Source organism: Neofelis nebulosa, chromosome 1, assembly GCF_028018385.1.
Source record: "Neofelis nebulosa isolate mNeoNeb1 chromosome 1, mNeoNeb1.pri, whole genome shotgun sequence".
NCBI lineage: Eukaryota > Metazoa > Chordata > Mammalia > Carnivora > Felidae > Neofelis > Neofelis nebulosa.
This window is the reverse complement of record NC_080782.1, coordinates 243,625,098-243,643,802: the sequence shown is the minus strand read 5'-3', so window position 1 is coordinate 243,643,802 and position 18,705 is coordinate 243,625,098. Positions and strand designations below refer to the sequence as shown.

General features: G+C 38.2%; 1 protein-coding gene across 2 annotated transcripts in view; it reads left to right on the top strand.

Annotated features, from left to right (window-relative positions):
* The first annotated feature begins 5,151 nt into the window (after nucleotides 1-5,151).
* RNF17 (ring finger protein 17) overlaps nucleotides 5,152-18,705 on the top strand; it is a 115,353-nt gene continuing 101,799 nt past the window's right edge. For both annotated transcript variants that reach the window (XM_058690618.1, XM_058690610.1), the window contains exons 1-3: nucleotides 5,152-5,301; nucleotides 7,437-7,531; nucleotides 15,697-15,788. In XM_058690618.1, the coding sequence (XP_058546601.1) occupies nucleotides 5,172-5,301; nucleotides 7,437-7,531; nucleotides 15,697-15,788 (317 nt within the window). In that variant the 5' untranslated portion in view covers nucleotides 5,152-5,171. The remainder of the gene's footprint in view (nucleotides 5,302-7,436; nucleotides 7,532-15,696; nucleotides 15,789-18,705) is intronic.

Here is an 18,705-nt window from a genome sequence, read left to right as displayed (position 1 = left end):
AGAAAGTCGGGATAGAAGGAACATATGTAAACATCATAAAAGCCATTTATGAAAAGCCCACAGCTAACATCATCTTCAATGGGGAAAAACTGAGAGGTTTCCTCCTGAGATCAGGAACACGACAGGGATGTCCACTCTCACTGCTGTTGTTTAACATAGTGTTGGAAGTCCTAGCATCAGCAATCAGAACGCAAAAGGAAATCAAAGGCATCAAAATTGGCAAAGATGAAGTCGAACTTTCACTTTTTGCAGATGACATGATATTAAACATGGAAAACCCGATAGACTCCACCCAAAATCTGCTAGAACGGATACATGAATTCAGCAAAGTCGCAGGATACAAAACCAATGTACAGAAATCAGTTGCATTCTTATACACTAATAACGAAGCAACAGAAAGACAAATAAAGAAACTGATCCCATTCACAATTGCACCAAGAAGCATAAAGTACCTAGGAATAAACCTAACCAAAGATGTGAAAGATCTGTATGCTGAAAACTATAGAAAGTTTATGAAGGAAACTGAAGAAGGTATAAAGAAATGGAAAAACATTCCGTGCTCACAGATTGGAAGAATGAATATTGTTAAAATGTCAATACTACCCAAAGCTATCTACACATTCAATGCAATCCCAATCAAAATTGCACCAGCATTCTTCTCGAAGCTAGAACAAGCAATCCTAACATTTGTATGGAACCACAAAAGACCCCGAATAGCCACAGTAATATTGAGGAAGAAGACCAAAGCGGGAGGCATCACAATCCCAGACTGTGGTCTCTACTACAAAGTTGTAATCATCAAGACAGCATCATATTGGCACAAAAACAGACACATAGACCAATGGGATAGAATAGAGACTCCAGAATTGGACCTACAAAAGTATGGCCAAGTTATCTTTGACAAAGCAGGAAAGAATATCCGATGGAAAAAAGAGTGTCTTTGTAACAAATGGTGCTGGGAGAACTGGACAGCAACATGCAGAAGAATGAAACTAGACCACTTTCTTACACCATTCACAAAAATAAACTCAAAATGCATAAAGGGACCTGAATGTGAGACAGGAAACCATCAGAACCCTAGAGGAGAAAGCGGGAACAAACCTCTCCGACTGTAGCCGCAGCAATTTCTTACTTGACACATCTCCAAAGGCAAGGGAATTAAAAGCAAAAATGAACTATTGGGACCTCACGAAGATAAAAAGCTTCTGCACTGCAAAGGAAACAATCAACAAAACTAAAAGGCAACCAACGGAATGGGAAAAGACATTTGCAAATGACATATCGGACAAAGGGCTAGTATCTAAAATCTATGAAGAGCTCACCAAACTCCACACCCGAAAAACAAATAATCCAGTGAAGAAATGGGCAGAAAACATGAATAGCCACTTCTCTAAAGAAGACATCCAGATGGCCAACAGGCACATGAAAAGATGCTCAACGTCACTCCTCATCAGGGAAATACAAATCAAAACCACACTGGGATACCACCTCACGCCAGTCAGAGTGGCTAAAATGAACAAATCGGGAGACTACAGATGCTGGCGAGGAGGTGGAGAAAAGGGAACCCTCTTGCACTGTTGGTGGGAGTGCAAACTGGTGCAACCGCTCTGGAAAACAGTGTGGAGGTTCCTCAAAAAATTAAAAATAGATTTACCATATGACCCAGCAATAGCACTGCTAGGAATTTTCCCTAGGGATACAGGAGTGCTGATGCATAGGGGCACTTGTACCCCAATGTTTATAGCAGCACTTTCAACAATAGCCAAATTCTTAAAAGAGCCTAAATGTCCATCATCCGATGAATGGATAAAGAAGTTAGGTTTATATATACAATGGAATACTGCTTGGCAATGAGAAGGAATGAAATATGGCCTTTTGTAGCAACGTGTATGGAACTGGAGAGTGTTATGCTAAGTGAAAAAAGTCATACAGAGAAAGACAGATACCATATGTTTTCACTCTTATGTGGATCCTGAGAAACTTAACAGAAGACCATGGGGGAGGGGAGGGGGAAAAAAAGTTAGAGAGGGAGGGAGCCAAACCATAAGAGACTCTTACAAACTGAGAATAAACTGAGGGTTGATGGGGGTTAGGAGGGAGGGGAAAGTGGGTGATGGGCATTGAGGAGGGCACCTGTTGGGATGAGCACTGGATGTTGTATGGAAACCAATTTTACAATAAATATCATACTAAACATAATAATAAAATTTTTATAAATGTTAAATCCACTGTTTTATTGAAACGAAAGTAGAACCAAGGTTAAAATATACTTGATACTTTTAAAAGTCATAATAAAATGTGGAATATCTATCTCTGTATCTGTGTTCTGAGATGGCACTACACCAATGGTGTATACATAGAGACACATATGTAATGAGTAAATCAAGGTTCAAGACCCTGCCCAACCAAATTACTGGGTTCTGATATTTCCTTTGCACCTCACTTTCTCCCACTCCTATGCAAATACCAATGACAACAAAGCTGAATTTTAAAATAGAAGAGAAGGTAATAAAGCTTCTAGAAGATAATAAATACAATGAATATTTAGCTTGGGGAAAGATTTTAAAACAATATTCACAAATTACAAATCTTAAAGAAAATTCCATAGTAAAATACAACACTTTTGGACAATAAGAGATATCATAAAGTAAAACACACACACACACACACACACACACACACCCCAAAACAAATCATAGCCTAGGAAAGGATATTTGCAATGGAATCTAGAATAAAGAATTGCTATAAATCAGTCAAGAGACAAACAACCCAAAAGGCAAAAAAAGAATATGAAAGTCTAAATGAATAACATGAAAACTCATTAGTCATTAGAGAAAGGTAAGTAAGGCCACAAGGAGATATCGTGGCACAGGCATTGAATTGGCAAAAAATAAATAAATAAAACAGCTGCTAATCCAAGCTTTTGCATGGTAGGTTAGGTTCACACACTGATGGCAGGAGTGAACAGGTAGGCTAAAAGGTAAAGAATTCTGTTTATCTTGTATACCTTTAGGTGGGGAAAATATCTCCCCCGTTACCTAGAATATATATATGTTTTCAGGTAGGCTTGGGATTTGAAATATGCTATCAGGGTAGCCTATCAAAACACAAGCCAAGACATTAAATTAAAGTGCTCCTAGATTCATCATGCATTGAGGTGCCTAAAGGAAGCAAAAATGAAATCTGGGGAAATGTATCCTTAATACAGGTCTTACAAGATTCCCACAGATAAACATTTTCAAACATGAGCTTAAAATCCAAAATTACAAAACATAGGAGGAAACAAATCACCACGAATGAGGATTGGTAAAAATAATAAATTGCATATTTATACCTCTGAAGAATATCAGAAAAAGGAATGTTGGGGTTATATAACAAAATAAGTGTGCTTAAAATATTAAAGTAATAAAAGATGGAATAAAAAACATGAGAAAACGGGGCGCCTGGGTGGCGCAGTCGGTTAAGCGTCCGACTTCAGCCAGGTCACGATCTCGCGGTCCGTGGGTTCGAGCCCCGTGTCAGGCTCTGGGCTGATGGCTCGGAGCCTGGAGCCTGTTTCTGATTCTGCGTCTCCCTCTCTCTCTGCCCCTCCCCCCGTTCATGCTCTGTCTCTCTCTGTCCCAAAAATAAAAAAAAAAAAAAAAAAAAAAGTTGAAAAAAAAAAACATGAGAAAGGAACATAATTCTCTCCAAAAAAGATCAGGCAAAATTTGAAATTAAAAAAAAAAAGAGAATATCCAGAATTGAATAAAATAGTCACTGAAAGTTTAAAACTCAGTGGTCATGTTAAATAGCAGATTATGTACAGCTGAAGACAGAATTGATTAACAGGGATAGATATCTGAAAAAAATTCCCAGAATGCAGCACAGAGAGATAAAGAAATGGAAAATACGAAAGCGAAGTTAAGAAAGGTATAGAATGAAAAGGCCCTATTTACTGTCTAACAGGAGCTCCAGAAAAAATAACAAGGGAGAAATAATATTCAAAGAGATAAATGTCTGAACATAATATTTGTTTCTATTTTTTTAATAGAGGAGAAAAAAAGGAATATATGCAGGCAGTTATTCTTACCCTCTGAAGGCACTCTGCCATCTCTAGATGTTTCCTCCACAATATACCTGGCCCATTGCTACCAAATTACTTTAGCCCTTGCTCTTACAACTTCACTAGCACTCTACTGCTTGAAAGGTAAAGTCCAAACTCCTTAGTCCAATATTGAAGACTCCCCAAAATTCTACCCCGATATACCTTCCCCAAAAAGCTCACTTTAAGGAAATTAATGCTCTGACTTAATGGCCTACAAATTAAATTCCAGAGAGGCCACTGCATCTCCCACTTTCCTTTGTTTAAGCCATTCTTTCTCTCTGGAATGCCTGATGTCCTGTTTACTCCTTAAAGTCATACCCAGGTTTTAAGGTCTAATGTAAACCCCTATATCCTCTAGGAAGGCTAGACATCATCTCTTCAGAATGCGGTAATTCTTATTGTCTCTAATCTCCTCTGGCACTTAACACAAGCCACCCCAGCAGAAGTTACCAGTTTTAGAGGTAGAGGGCTACATACCTCCCAAGCAGGAACCTGTTAGTTTACAAATGCTTAGCATCCCCAACTGCTCCCAGCAGTGCCTTGTATACCATTAACAACTATTAACGATGACCAGACTTTAGTTTGAAATTGTTAACGGAATCTCCCCACCGGTAGATACTGATAGGTTCTCCACTAAGGCTACTATTAGTCAAGCCCCCACATTTCCAGCACACAGGTTTAGGGCCTCTAGCCCTAATATATTGAGGGAAGAAGGATGACTTCAATACAAAAGATTGTTTTCTACCTGTAAAGTCGACAACAATGTAAGTAATAATACGCGAAATCTGAATTTGAATGCAGTAACAGTGCCACGGGAGTGTGCTTTAGGTAAAAATCTGAAAGTAAGTGGTCCTTCCCTGACCGCCGGTGGCCTCCTTCCTCAGACTGGACCTGCCCAAGTCCAAGCCGAAAACAGCCACCCCCGCACCTGGAATTCCGGACGCCCCAGCGTGGCAAGCTGAGAAGGCGGGCTAAACTCTTTGATTGGCTATCAGGAGCCGCCTGCCCTGAGGATTGGTCGCTGCCGCAAGGGACGCCGGGACTGGCACGTGGTACCCGTCCTGGGATCCCGAAGGAGGCCGCCATGGCGGCAGTACCTTTGACGGCTTGTTTCAGCCTGTCTGCCTATCGGCAGATGGGGAGGAAGAGTCGGCCGTGGGGCGCTGCCGAGATTCAGTGCACTCAGTGTGGAAGAAGGGAGTCCAGAGTTTCTGGTGAGGAGACCCCCATGGGGCCCAGCCCCGCCTTGGCCGCCATCTGTCCTCCATAGGCTCTGTCCCAGTCAGGCTGCTGGGCCTGGAGACGGAGAGCAAGGCCTGTCCCGAGGGCTGGGAGCCGAGTGGGCTGGCAGTGCGGGGCGCTGCTCAGTTACAGCAAGGTGGACCTGGAGAACTGTGTCACAGGCCTCCCTGCGTGTCTGCAGCCCACCCTCGGGGCAGCAGAGACGTCCCCTGTGGTCAGGGTGGCTCCGTACCTCTCCGAAGCTTTCTCCACTTGGCACCTGCTTCTCTCCCTTTTTCACTGATTCTATTAGGGAATGGTGTGTGAGCTCTCTTGAGCGTTAGTTCAAAAACCCCCCCGGGTTCACAGATTCATGAAAGGGTAGATGTAAAAATTTAGCCCATTGTCTTGTGATCAAGAAGTAACGAAATTTGATTTGCTTGTGTAGATTTTGTTGCAGGAGGAGTAACGAGTAGACCACTTTAAAATGTTCCAGGATTAGAAAACAGATATTTGTCATTGGGAGGGAAGCGTTATCACTCAGTTTGGCTTAAGGCATTGTTTGGGAAACAATTCACTCTTTTGGTGCATCTTGTGTTTTTCCTTTGTACATCAAGGGGGGAAATCCACTGCACTCCTATGGATTTAGAATCTGCTCCAGTGAAAACACTTTCAGGTTACTTTAATGTAATTTAAAATGCCTTAGAGTGCTGTCTCTGGCAGGAGTTGTTGAATTTCAAACTGCAGTTGCTGAAAAGTCTTATTACCACTCCAATGACTACTTAACGTTTATACTTTCATAGTGAAAATCGTTCATTTTCTCAGTCCCTCCGAGATGGACTCCATTTGAGAGATGTGAGTGAACCTTTGTAGAAAAAGTTGGTTAGTTGTGTTTTAAGGTGGGGAGCCAAGTTTCTCCTACTCTTTTTATCACAGCTGTCACATAGAAAATCTCCATTGTTTGAATCAAATAAGCATTACCAGATAGTTTACGAACATGACCTTTTAAAATCACTCATGCTTCCATATGTTTGTATTACAATGCTCAGAAATACTAGGTGGTATTTAGGCATATAAAATTGTGGAAGTGCTTTGTAAGCTATGATGTATCACAGATTAGACTGGTACAATATCAGAAATTGTATAAGGATAGAACAGTTAAACAGTCTTGATTTATTTGGCAATATTATCTCTGAAATTTAGAGCTGTAAAATTTAGCTTGGTCATAAACAAGTTTCAGATATTTCACTTGGCTTGCAAACTAAAGCTTTTTTATCAAAAGGATGTAATTCTTATAAATCAGCAAGAACACTGTCTTTTGGCAATAAAATATAACTGATTTTATCTAGTGCTTTTCCTTTTTTTCTTACAAAGTGTTTTAAAATGACAACTTTTTGAAGTTACATAGCTAAAACAAATATGTTTACTATGATAAGCTTTAAATTCTATTGACAGCATTAAAATCTTGATATTAGGCTTTCACTCAGGATTATGGTATTTCCCCTCATAAATGCTAGGTTTGTGAAATTATGTGGATCATGTATGTGTGACAGTAGTAGCATCTGGCTTCTGTCAAGTATCTTAGGTCATTGTAAGAGAGAGGTCTTGCCAATGTCTCATATCTCCCCTCCCTGTTCCCTTCACATGATTGGAAATATAAATTAGAGGCAATGGGAACAAATAGAAAGAGTATTGGACTTGGATACAGAACTAGGCTGGAGTCTGGATTATACCATTTAGCCACATCACCAAAAGGTTTATCCATTTCTAAGTTGAATGTAACCTTCCTAAGCCTACTTGGCTGTGATATGTACAAGGATCAAATGAAGTATGTCAGAACATTTTGTATGATTATATACGGCAAATTCGAAGTAGTATCGGTACCAGAAACTAAATTAATGCAAACAATATTACATAGCCCTGCTTGGCTTTCAATTTGACTTTTTCCCTCCTTCAGACTTAATAGCTTCTACTGAATTTTGTTTAACAGGTCCTGCATTTCTAATGAAACTTGATATCTCTTCCCATGTAAGAGTCCCTCTTTTAACTTTTCCCTCTGATTAATGCTGCACATTCAATGCTAACAAACTATAGACAGTTTAATTCACAGCAGAATTTCATTTCATAGGTCACCACCATGAACTTCAATGTGGACATGCTTTTTGTGAACTGTGCTTGTTAATAACTGAAGAATACAACACAATTATATGTCCTGATTGTGAGGTAAGTTTTATCATCTTTCATAGTCAGTATATTATAACCTACTGTTGAAGGTAAAAACGTTAGAGAAAACATACTTCTAGTTAGAACCTGAAATTTTGAATTTTTGCTGCTGAGTCTTAAAGCAGCTTAACAAAAGATAAAGCTTTTTTGATTCGTTTTATAATTGCTAAGAATATTCAAGAAAATACAAAGTTAAAGTTCTACATTCATCAGCCTATATATTTTGACTCTTTTTAAAAATAAGTTTTTAAATTTTAGAGAGAGCAAGTGTGCAAGCAGGGGAGAGGGACAGAGGGAGGGAGAGGGAGAGAGAGAGAATATCTTAAGTAGACTTCACACACAGCATGGAGCCCAATACAGGCTCAGTCCCATGATCCTGGGATCATGACCTGACCTGAAATCAAGGGTCAGATGCTTAACTGACTGAGCTACCCAGGCACCCCTTTGGAGACTTCTGTGGAAAATTGCCTCTTTTTAATTATTTTCATTTATTTTTTTACATTATTTTTAATGTCTATTCATTTTTGAGACAGAGAGACAGAGCATGATTGGAGGAGGGGCAGAGAGAGGAGACACAGAATCCAAAGCAGGCTCCAGGCTCTGAGCTCAGAGATATTAGCACAGAGCTCAATGTGGGGGCTTGAACCCACGAACTGTGAGATCATGACCTGAGCCGAAGTCGGACGCTTAACCGACTAAGCCACTCAGGCACCTGTATTTTTATTTATTTTTTACGTTTATCCTAATTTTTACTGTTTCCAATGATCATTTTTGTTTATTTTTTCAAATTTTTATTTAACTTTTAGTTAACATACAGTTAATATTGTTTTCAGGAGTAGAATCCAGTGATTCATCAATTACATACAACACCCAGTGCTCATCATAACAAGTGCCCTCCCTAATACCCATCCCTCATCTGGCCCTTCCCCCACCCACCTCCCTCCATCAACCATCAGTTCTCTAAGAGTCTCTCATGGTTTGTTTCTCTCTCTCTTTTCCCCCATCCCATATGTTCACCTGTTCTGTTTCTTAAGTTCCACATATGAGTGAAATCATGTGGTATTTATCTTCTCTGATTAACTTATTTCACTTAGCATCATGCATGTAGCTCAGTCTGTGTCATTGCATATGGCAAGATTTCATTCTTTTTGATGACTGAGTGATATTCCATAAGAATATCTTTTAACACACACGTACACACACCACATCATCTTTATCCATTCATCAGTTAATGGACATTTGGGCTCTCTCCATAGCTTGGCTATTGTTAATCATGATGCTGTAAACATAGGGGTGCGTGTCCCCCTTCAAATCTGTATTTTTTGTCCTTTGGGTAAATACCTAGTAGTACAATTTTTGGATCTTAGGGTAGTTCTCTTTTTAACTTTTTGAGGAACCTCTATATTGTTCTCCAGAGCGACTGTACCCGTTTGCAGTCACACCAACAGTCCAAGAGTGTTCCCCTTTCTCTGCATCCTCGCCAACACCTGTTGTTTCTTGTGTTGTTAATTTTACCCATTCTGACAGGTGTGTGGTGGTATCTCATTATGGTTTTGATATATTTCCCTGATGATGAGTGATGTTGAGCATCTCTCCATGTGTCTGTTAGCCATCTGGATGTCTTTTTTGGAAATGTCGATTCATGTCTTCTGCCCATTTCTTAGCTGGATTGTTTGTCTTTTGGATGTTGAGTTTGGTAAGTTCCTTACCAATTTTGGATACTAACCCTTTATCAGATATGTCATTTGCAAATATCTTCTCCTATTCTGTAGGCTGCCTTTTAGTTTTGTAGATTGTTTCCTTCACTGTGCAAAAGCTTTTTATTTTGATGAAGTCCCAATAGTTTATTTTTGCTTTTGTTTCCCTCGCCTCTGGCGACGTATCTGGTAAAAAGTTGCTGTGGCCAAGGTCAAAGAGGTTACTGCCTGTGTTGTCCTCTAGGATTTTGATGGTTTCCTGTCTCACATTTAGGTCTTTCATCCATCTTGAATTTATTTTTGTACATGGTCTTTTTACTTATTTTTAGTGACATATATTCCTTTCAAGTCTCTACCTTTCTTTACCACGCCAATAGCATGCAAGGAAATTTTGAACTCTCCCTGACCCTGAAACTTTGTGTGTCATCGAATTTATATTTGTAGAGGTGCCATAGTTTAAAAAGAGAAACAAAACAGTAGCCTGAAGTTAACTTCACAGGCACTAAAAAAGTACAGTTGCACTAGGATTAAAATCTATAGACCCATAATAAAGTAAAATTTAATGAACATCCTTTGCATTTGCTACAAATACAAATGTAGTTCAATTTATATAGTATGTCCCTGGAAAATTGTCTTTTAATCTGTAAATTCTTTTTCTTTTTTTTAGGTTTACTTATTTTGAGAAGGAAAGCATGGGAGTGGGGTGCAGAGAGAGAGAGGGAGAGAGAGAATCTCAAGCAGGTTCTACAAGGTCAGAGTGGTCATGATGCAGGGCTTGAACTCATGAATCTTGAAATCATGACCTGAGCCAAAGTCAGACACTTAATCAACTGAGCCACCCAGGCACCCTTTAATCTCTAAATTCTTAATGTTCCACTTGAGATATCAGATGATGAGGATTTGTAGCCATTGTTTTCTGTCAGTGAGACAAACAAGATAGAAGCTGAAGATCTGGAATGCAGTCATAGTTCTGTCACAAAAAGCCTGAGTTTCCTCATTCATGAGATGGAAATAATACCTACTTTTCTTATAGGATTGTAAGTGAAATTTGAGTTATGTAAAAGTTCTCTACAAGCTTGAAGACCATTGAAATAAGTGTTATAATCAACCCATGATCATTTAGGTGTGGATTAATTGGTTTGTAGGTTAAACATGGTAAAAAAAAAAAAAAACATACATATATGTAAATTTGTGAAGGTTTGAATTATAATGGAAACATTTGCATATTAAAAGATGTCTATTTTGGAATTACATACTTTACAAATTATGGCCTTTATTGTGGGAAATTCCTTTCTCCTGTCCTTTTTTTGACGTTGGGTTCCTCAGATGTGGCTTCACTACATAGTTAAAGGGGAGCCTAGTTCCTGTGGTTGTAATGGAAGATCCCTGACAGATTCAGTCTTGTGGTGGGAAAGGGAATAAACAGGCAACTGGAACTGTCTCTGCTTATATCCATCCTGTTATAATACTCAAAAAAACAGAGACATTTATTAGAACAGTAACCTTTCCCTTTTTTGGCAAATGATTTCATGCTTAGTGTCTTAAATCATTATACTTGTATTATTTTGAATAACATTTACATGAATGTTTATGGTACATTTACAAATGCTAGTTTTGATTTTATGGTTATGATAAATCTATTTTGTATCATTTTAACTAGTTCTGACTCTTACTTCAGGAGATCTGTTTCATCCTTCCCCTTTCTCCTCTTGTGCTTTTAGCCCAGGGAATTGACAAGGGACTATAATCAGATTCTTCACATGCGCTAAAGCTGATCCTTATTTAAGGGAGTCCCTTCAAGAAACCTTCCTGAAATTGTTACCACTCTTTTTTAATTTTTGAGAGAGAGAGAGAGAAAAAATGAGCAGAGGAGGGTAGAAAGAGAGGGAGACACAGAATCCAAAGCAGGCTCCAGGCTCCAAGCTATCAGCACAGAGCTGGACACAGGGCTCAAACTCACAAACTGTGAGATCATGACCTGAGCCAAAGTCGGACGCTTAACTGACTGAGCCATCCAGGTGCCCTGTTACCACTCTTTTATTAGTTTTTAAAATTTAGATTTTTGCTTATATCTAATATTTATTTTGAATAGGAGAATGAACTAGTTTAAATTAGTAAAAAGACTGAATTTATAGACTGAGTAGTCTATAATGTAGTTTATTATTTTTATATTACATGCTCTTTTCTAAAAAGTAAGATTTAAATACTTATGTTCACATTAAGTTTATATTTATGATTTATCTTTAATGTTGAAGGCCTAGGTATTTAAGCCTAAAATGATTCTATTCCGGATTAATAGATATACTTGTGTTCTTATTTCTGAGTTTGGGTAAACATGAATTTATCTACCGGTATTTTTTTTTTAAGAGAGAGAGAAGGAGTGGGGGAGAGGGGCAGAGGGAGAGAGAATCTTAAGCAAACTCCACACTCAGCCCCAATGTGGGGCTCAGTCCCATGACCCTGGGATCATGACCTGAGCCAAAATCAAGAGTTGGACACTCAGCTGACTGAGCCACCCAGGCACCCCTATCTACCAGTCTTTATTTTTCATAGTTGTATGGTTTTTGATAACATTGGTTCTTTGCTTTTGATTGATATTAATGGTTACTTCATAAGCATTCTACATTTTGCACAGCAAGATGGCAGATTTTGTTCATAAGATCATACTTAGGTATCATTCCAGAAATACTGACATTGTATTGATCTATTGGACCGGAGTCCAAAAATATACCGTGTGAGAAGGGAAGGATAAGTTTTCTAATCAATAGATAATTACTATCTATTACCAGTCCCATGTGGATTAGAAATGTTAACATGCAAATTAAACATTTAAACTAAAAGAAAGTACAGATAATTGCATAATCTTGGATGGGGAAGCCTTGTTAAAACCTATCACTGAAAGCAGAAACCATAAAAGAAATACTGGCTAAATTTGACTGCATTGTTTCATTTACAGGCAGCAAAAACAAGCAAAAAACTCACCACAAATAGCAAACTGAGGGTTGCTGGAGGGGAGGTGGGTAGGGGGACGGTTTAAATGGGTGATGGGTACTGAGTATAATATGTAAGTGATAAATCACTAAATTCTACACCTGAGGCCAATATTAACACTGTTTTAACTAACTGGAATCTAAAAACTTGAAACTAAAAAAAAAACCAGTGATAATTACATAATTTTTATTTTATTTTATTTTTTTTAACGTTTATTTATTTTTGAGACAGAGAGAGACAGAGCATGAACGGGGGAGGGTCAGAGACAGAGAGGGAGACACAGAATCTGAAACAGGCTCCAGGTTCTGAGCTGTCAGCAGAGAGCCTGATGCGGGGCTTGAACTCACGAACCGGGAGATCATGACCTGAGCCGAAGTCGGACGCTTAACCCACTGAGCCACCCAGGCGCCCCTCTAATTACATAATTTTTTAAAAAACGACAAGCTGTGAGGGTTGGGGAGAGAACCTATTTTATATAACAAGTTAAGAATCTGTATACAATTTTAAAATCTTTTAGGTCAGTTGTATTTAATATTTTCTTAAATTTTCTGGAAGAGGTGTCCTCTCAAATCTGTTGATAGTAACATTAATCTCTTAACTGTGAAATGCTAAACCAAAGGGGGATAAGTGAATAGGCATATAGAAATTAAGGTTTTAGCTGCCAGTTTGGGGGTGGGATATTCTCAAAAAATAACTTTCAGTCCAATGTGTTGTGTTAATAGTAACACTTTTTCAGGATGCCTGGGTGGCTCAGTTGGTTCAGTGTTCAATTCTTGATTTTGGCTTAGGTCATGATTTCACAGTTCATGAGATGGAGCCCCAAGCTGATAGCAAAGATCCTGCTTGGAATATTTCTCTCTCTCTCTCTTTCTCTCTTTCTCTCTTTCTCTTTCTTTCTCTCTCTTTCTCTCGAGCTGACGTTCGAGCCCCGCGTCAGGCTTTGTGCTGACAGCTCAGAGCCTGGAATTGCTTCAGATTCTGTGTCTCCCTCTCTCTCTGCCCCTCCCCTGCTCATGCTCTGTCTCTCTCTGTCTCAAAAATAAACAAAACATTAAAAAAAAAATTGAGTTCCCCTTTAATAGCAAACAGTTGGGGCCGCCTGGGTGGCTCAGTCGTTTTAAGTGTCTGACTTAGGCTGAGGTCTGATCTCACAGCTCCTGAGTTCAAGCCCTGTGTAGGGCTCTGTGCTGACAGCCCAGAGCCTAGAACCTGCTTAGGATTCTGTGTCTCCCTCTCTCTCTGCCCCTCACTTGCTTGCTCAGTCACTCTTTCTCTCTCTCAAAAATAAATAAAACATTAAAAAAAATTCTAATAGCAAACAATGAGTATAGCTAATTTATAGACCTTAGCTGGCTTTTGAACATTGGCCGATATCCTGCAATTACTTTTAATGGCTATGTAACAAACCATTGTACGTAAGTTCTGTAATTATTTACTAATACCTTTATTATAAACATTTAAGTGGTTTTGAAAAATTTTCACTATACCTCTAAAATTTTTTTAATATTTATTTGTTTTTGAGAGAGAGACAGAGTGTGAGCAGGGGGAGGGGGCAGAGAGAGAGAGACAGAGAGAGAATCTGAAGCAGGCTCCAGGCTCTGAACTGTCAGTGCAGAGCCCCACGCAGGGCTTGAACCCATGAACTGCGAGATCATGACCTGAGCTGAAGTCAGATGCTTAACCAACTGAGTTACCCAGGCACCCCAATTTTTCACTATATCTGTATATAATTCTTCAAAACCACCCCTCCCCAAAAAATTCTGAGCCAGTTCTGTTAATTTCTAACTCCAAAACAAATTAGTGTTTGAATTTGTCATATTTACTTTAATGTTTGGTATTTTGATGGGCGAGAAGTAGTTATTTTCTTACTTTAAACTGTAATTCCCTGACTACTAGTGAAATAGAGCACCCTTATATGTTGACTTCAAGCTTCCCTTTTGGGAGAATCTTTAATAGATCCTGAAATATACTTTGGATATTTCCCTTTTGAATTGTTTTTTTTCCCTAACTTGTAAGAAGAGTTCATGTGATAGGGATATTAATATCTTATTCTGTATATCTTAACTATTTTCTACCAGTCTTTCACTTTTTATTACATTTAGCCTTTCAGAAATGTTTCCTTTAGGGGCGCCTGGGTGGCGCAGTCGGTTAAGCGTCCGACTTCAGCCAGGTCACGATCTCGCGGTCCGTGAGTTCGAGCCCCGCGTCAGGCTCTGGGCTGATGGCTCGGAGCCTGGAGCCTGTTTCTGATTCTGTGTCTCCCTCTCTCTCTGCCCCTCCCCCGTTCATGCTCTGTCTCTCTCTGTCCCAAAAAAATAAATAAAAAACGTTGAAAAAAAAAAATTTAAAAAAAGAAATGTTTCCTTTACTTGTTTTCCTCCTCTTTAATGGTCTGGGTTTTAATTAGACCTTTCTATTTCAGAGTTATATATGTATTATGTATGCTCATTTAATTTTATGATGCATATCTAAATATTTTATAATAGGTGATGTTAGGTGGGTGTATAACATCATTCTTCAAAATGATTAGCTGACTTTCTCACACTACTTGTTGAATAATCCTTCCTCTTTTTATTTACTTTTTAGTTTTTAATGTTTATTTTTGAGACAGAGACAGAGCATGAATGGGGGAGGGTCAGAGAGAGGGAGACACAGAATCTGAAGCAAGCTCTAGGTTCCGAGCTGTCAGCACAGAGCCTGATGTGGGCTTGAACTCACAGACTGAGATCATGACCTGAGCCGAAGTTGGATGCTCAACCGACTGAGCCACTCAGGCACCCCTCCTTCCTCTTTTTAATTGAAATGCCCCTTGTATTCTGTATTAAGTTTCCATATATATATGGATCTGTTTCAAGGCTCTATTCTACTCATTTATTGTGCCAGTACCTTAGCATTTTAATTACATTAGCTTTATTATCTGGTGGGATAAATAAATCTCTGCTGAATGATATGTTGAAATTTTTGTAATTCTCACATAATATATTTTCCATATGAACTGTAGAATTGTATTAATTTTATATTAGATGTATTTAAGGATATTAAATCTTTGTCTCCAGGAGCTGGACATTATTCATTTATTCTGTTCTTGTTTTACGATCCCCAATAAATTCATTTTCTTTTCTTAGAACTTACTTTTTTCTTACTAAATTTATTCTTAAATATAATTGTAGAGTTTGAACATAACTTGAGATGTCATTGTGAATATTTTAGAGTAGATTTTAAAAGTATCATTACAGCTATTTCCTTTAGAATTGTGGTAGAATTAAGCATTTTAATTAATGTTCTGTTTAATAGTTGCCAAAATTAGATTTCTTCAAATATTAAAATAGGGTAAAAGCATCATACATGAACAGTTTTTTCTTTGATTTAAAGAGAATCTTTAAGATTATCAACTTTATCTATGAATGGCACACTAGTTGTTTGAATTCCAGATAAACAGAATTTGTTGAATGACTTTGTTTTCATTCTTGTCCTAAGGTTGCTACAACTATAAATATGAGACAAGGATACTACCCAGCAGATGGATGTATTAAAGAAGATTCTTTTATAGAAAAACTGAAGCCTAAAAAGTATGTTCTATATGCACTTATTTTAGTATTTAAATTTCATGTATTTCTGAAAGGATAATTTTAGCATCATTTGTAAAATGTCATTCTTACATCAGTGTTTCTACCCCATTGTTTATAGAGTGTTCTTTATCTGTTTTACGTTTTTTTGAGTATAGTTGACATACAACATTACATCATTTTCAAAACAGTGATTCAACTTCTCTATATGTTATGCTATGCTCACCACAAGTGTAGCTACCATCTGTCAGCATACAGCACTATTACAGTATCATTGATTATATTCCCTGTGCTGTTCCTTTATTCCAGTGACTTACTAATTCCATAACTGGAAGCCTGTATCTCCCGTGTAGAGTGCTCTTTTATAATTTGTCTTAGTTGTTAATGGAATGGACAAACTCCTACAGAAGCAACATTAATTTGTCCTTATTTATTTATTTTTTTTTATTTTTTTTTTTATTATTTAAAAAAATTTTTTTTTTTTTAACGTTTTTTATTTATTTTTGGGACAGAGAGAGACAGAGCATGAACGGGGGAGGGGCAGAGAGAGAGGGAGACACAGAATCGGAAACAGGCTCCAGGCTCCGAGCCATCAGCCCAGAGCCTGACGCGGGGCTCGAACTCACGGACCGCGAGATCGTGACCTGGCTGAAGTCGGACGCTTAACCGACTGCGCCACCCAGGCGCCCCAATTTGTCCTTATTTAAAGTGGCGGGGAAAAAGAATGCAAGATAAAGCTGAGAGTATCATTCTAGCAAAAGTTATTGTGGTACTGGCTGATAGTAAGATGTGGTTAAATAACCTATTTCTGTATTGATTCTTAAGTATCACGAGTATGATAGAGTGGAGGACTTTGGAAAGAGATGGTTTGAGAGGTGATTGATAAAATGAAAAGTGATAACTTGGAGATTCTTTTATTTTTCCTTTCTTCCATAAGAGTGTGTGTGTGTGTGTGTGTGTGTGTGTGTGTGTGTGTGTGTGTTAGTAACGTAGAGATTTTTTTCTCAATTGGTAATGCAGAGATTTTTTAAAAACATATCTCACCCAGCTGGAAACCAGCACCTGAGTTATTATTTATTGCACTTATTTATTTATATATGTCTTCTGTTAGTCTATAAGCCCCTATAAGGGCATGGACCACATTTTATTGCTTTCTACATCCCTGGTGCCAAACACAGTAAACATGTAATAAATGTTGTGTTAGATGAAATACCGTGATATTTTGACACTTGTTAGATTTTTCCATGTTTCAGTCCTCTAAGTTTACTTTTATGGTTGACTATGGAATGGATCAATGTGAAAAAATAATAAAGTTTTACTTTGCAACTTTATGAGAGTTAAAGAAACTTATTAATTCGCTGAGACCCTACTCAGATGGTAATTATATTTTTGTATAAGTTTAACTTTTTAAAGCATATTTAATGTGGTCATAAATTATGTGGGAAATAAGAGAAATACAGGAAACCCTTAAGGAATGATTTCATTTTTTTTTTTTTTTTTTTTTTTATTGTCAAGTTAGCTAACATACGGTGTAGTCTTGGCTTCAGGAGTAGATTCTTGTGATTCATCACTTACACACAACACCCAGTGCTCATCCCAACAAGTGCCCTCCTCAATGCCCATCACCCATTTTTCCCACCCACCCAACCTGTGCCCCCATCAACCCTTAGTTCTCTGTATTTAACAGTCTCTTATGGTTTGTGTCCCTCCCTGCTTGTATCTTATTTTTCCTTCCCTTCCCCTATGGTCATCTGTTAAGTTTCTCAAATTCCACTTATGAATGAAAACATATGATATCCGTCTTTCTACGACTGGTTTACTTCACTTAGCATAATACCCTCCAGTTCCATCCATGTAGTTGGAAATAGCAAAAATTCATCTCCGAATAGTACTCCATTGTGTATATATACCACACCTTCTTTATCCCTTCATCAGTTGATGGGCATTGGGCTCTTTCCTTAATTTGGTTATTGTTGATAGTGCTACTGTAAACACTGGGGTGCTTGTGCCGTTTTGAATCAGCGCTCCTGTATCCTCTGGATAAATTCCTAGTGGTGCAATTTCTTCATCGTGGGGTAATTCTATTTTTTGTTTTTTGAGGAACCTCCACACTGTTTCCCAGTTTGCATTCCCACCAGCAGTGCAAGAGGGTTCCCCTTTCTCCACATCCTCACCAACATCTGTTGTTTCTGGAGTTGTTAATTTTAGCCACTCTGGCATGAGGGGGTATTTAAATGTGGTTTTGATTTGTATTTCCCTGGTGATGAGCAATGTTGACCATCTTTTCATGTGTCTTTCTGCAATCTGGATGTCTTCTTCGGAAAAATGTCTATTCATGTCTTCTGCCCATTTCTTCACTGGATGGTGTTTCAGGTGTTGAGTTTGGTAAGTTCTTTATAGGTTTTTGATACTAATCCTGTATCTGATGTGTCATTTGCAGATATCTTCTCCCATTCCATGGGTTGTCTTTTAGTTTTGCTGATTTTTTCCTTTGCTGTGCAGAAGCTTTTTATCTTGATGAGGTCCCAATACTTCATTTTTGCTTTTGTTTCCCTTGCCTCCAGAGACATGTCAAGTAAGAAGTTGGTGTAGCTGAGGTCAAAGAGGTTGCTGCCTGTTTTCTCCTCTAGGATTTTGATGGTTTCCTGTCTCACATTTAGGTCTTTCATCTATTTTGAATTTATTTTTGTGTATGGTGTAAGAAAGTAGTCTAGTTTCATTCTTCTGCATCTTACTGTCTAGTTCTCTCAGCACCATTTGTTAAAGAGACTGTCTTTTTTCCATTGGATGTATTTTCCTGCTTTGTTGAAAATTAGTTGACCATATATTAGTGGGTCCGTGTCTGGGTTCTGTATTCTATTCTACTGGTCTATGTGTCTGTTTTTATGCCAATACCATATTTCCTTGATAATTACAGTTT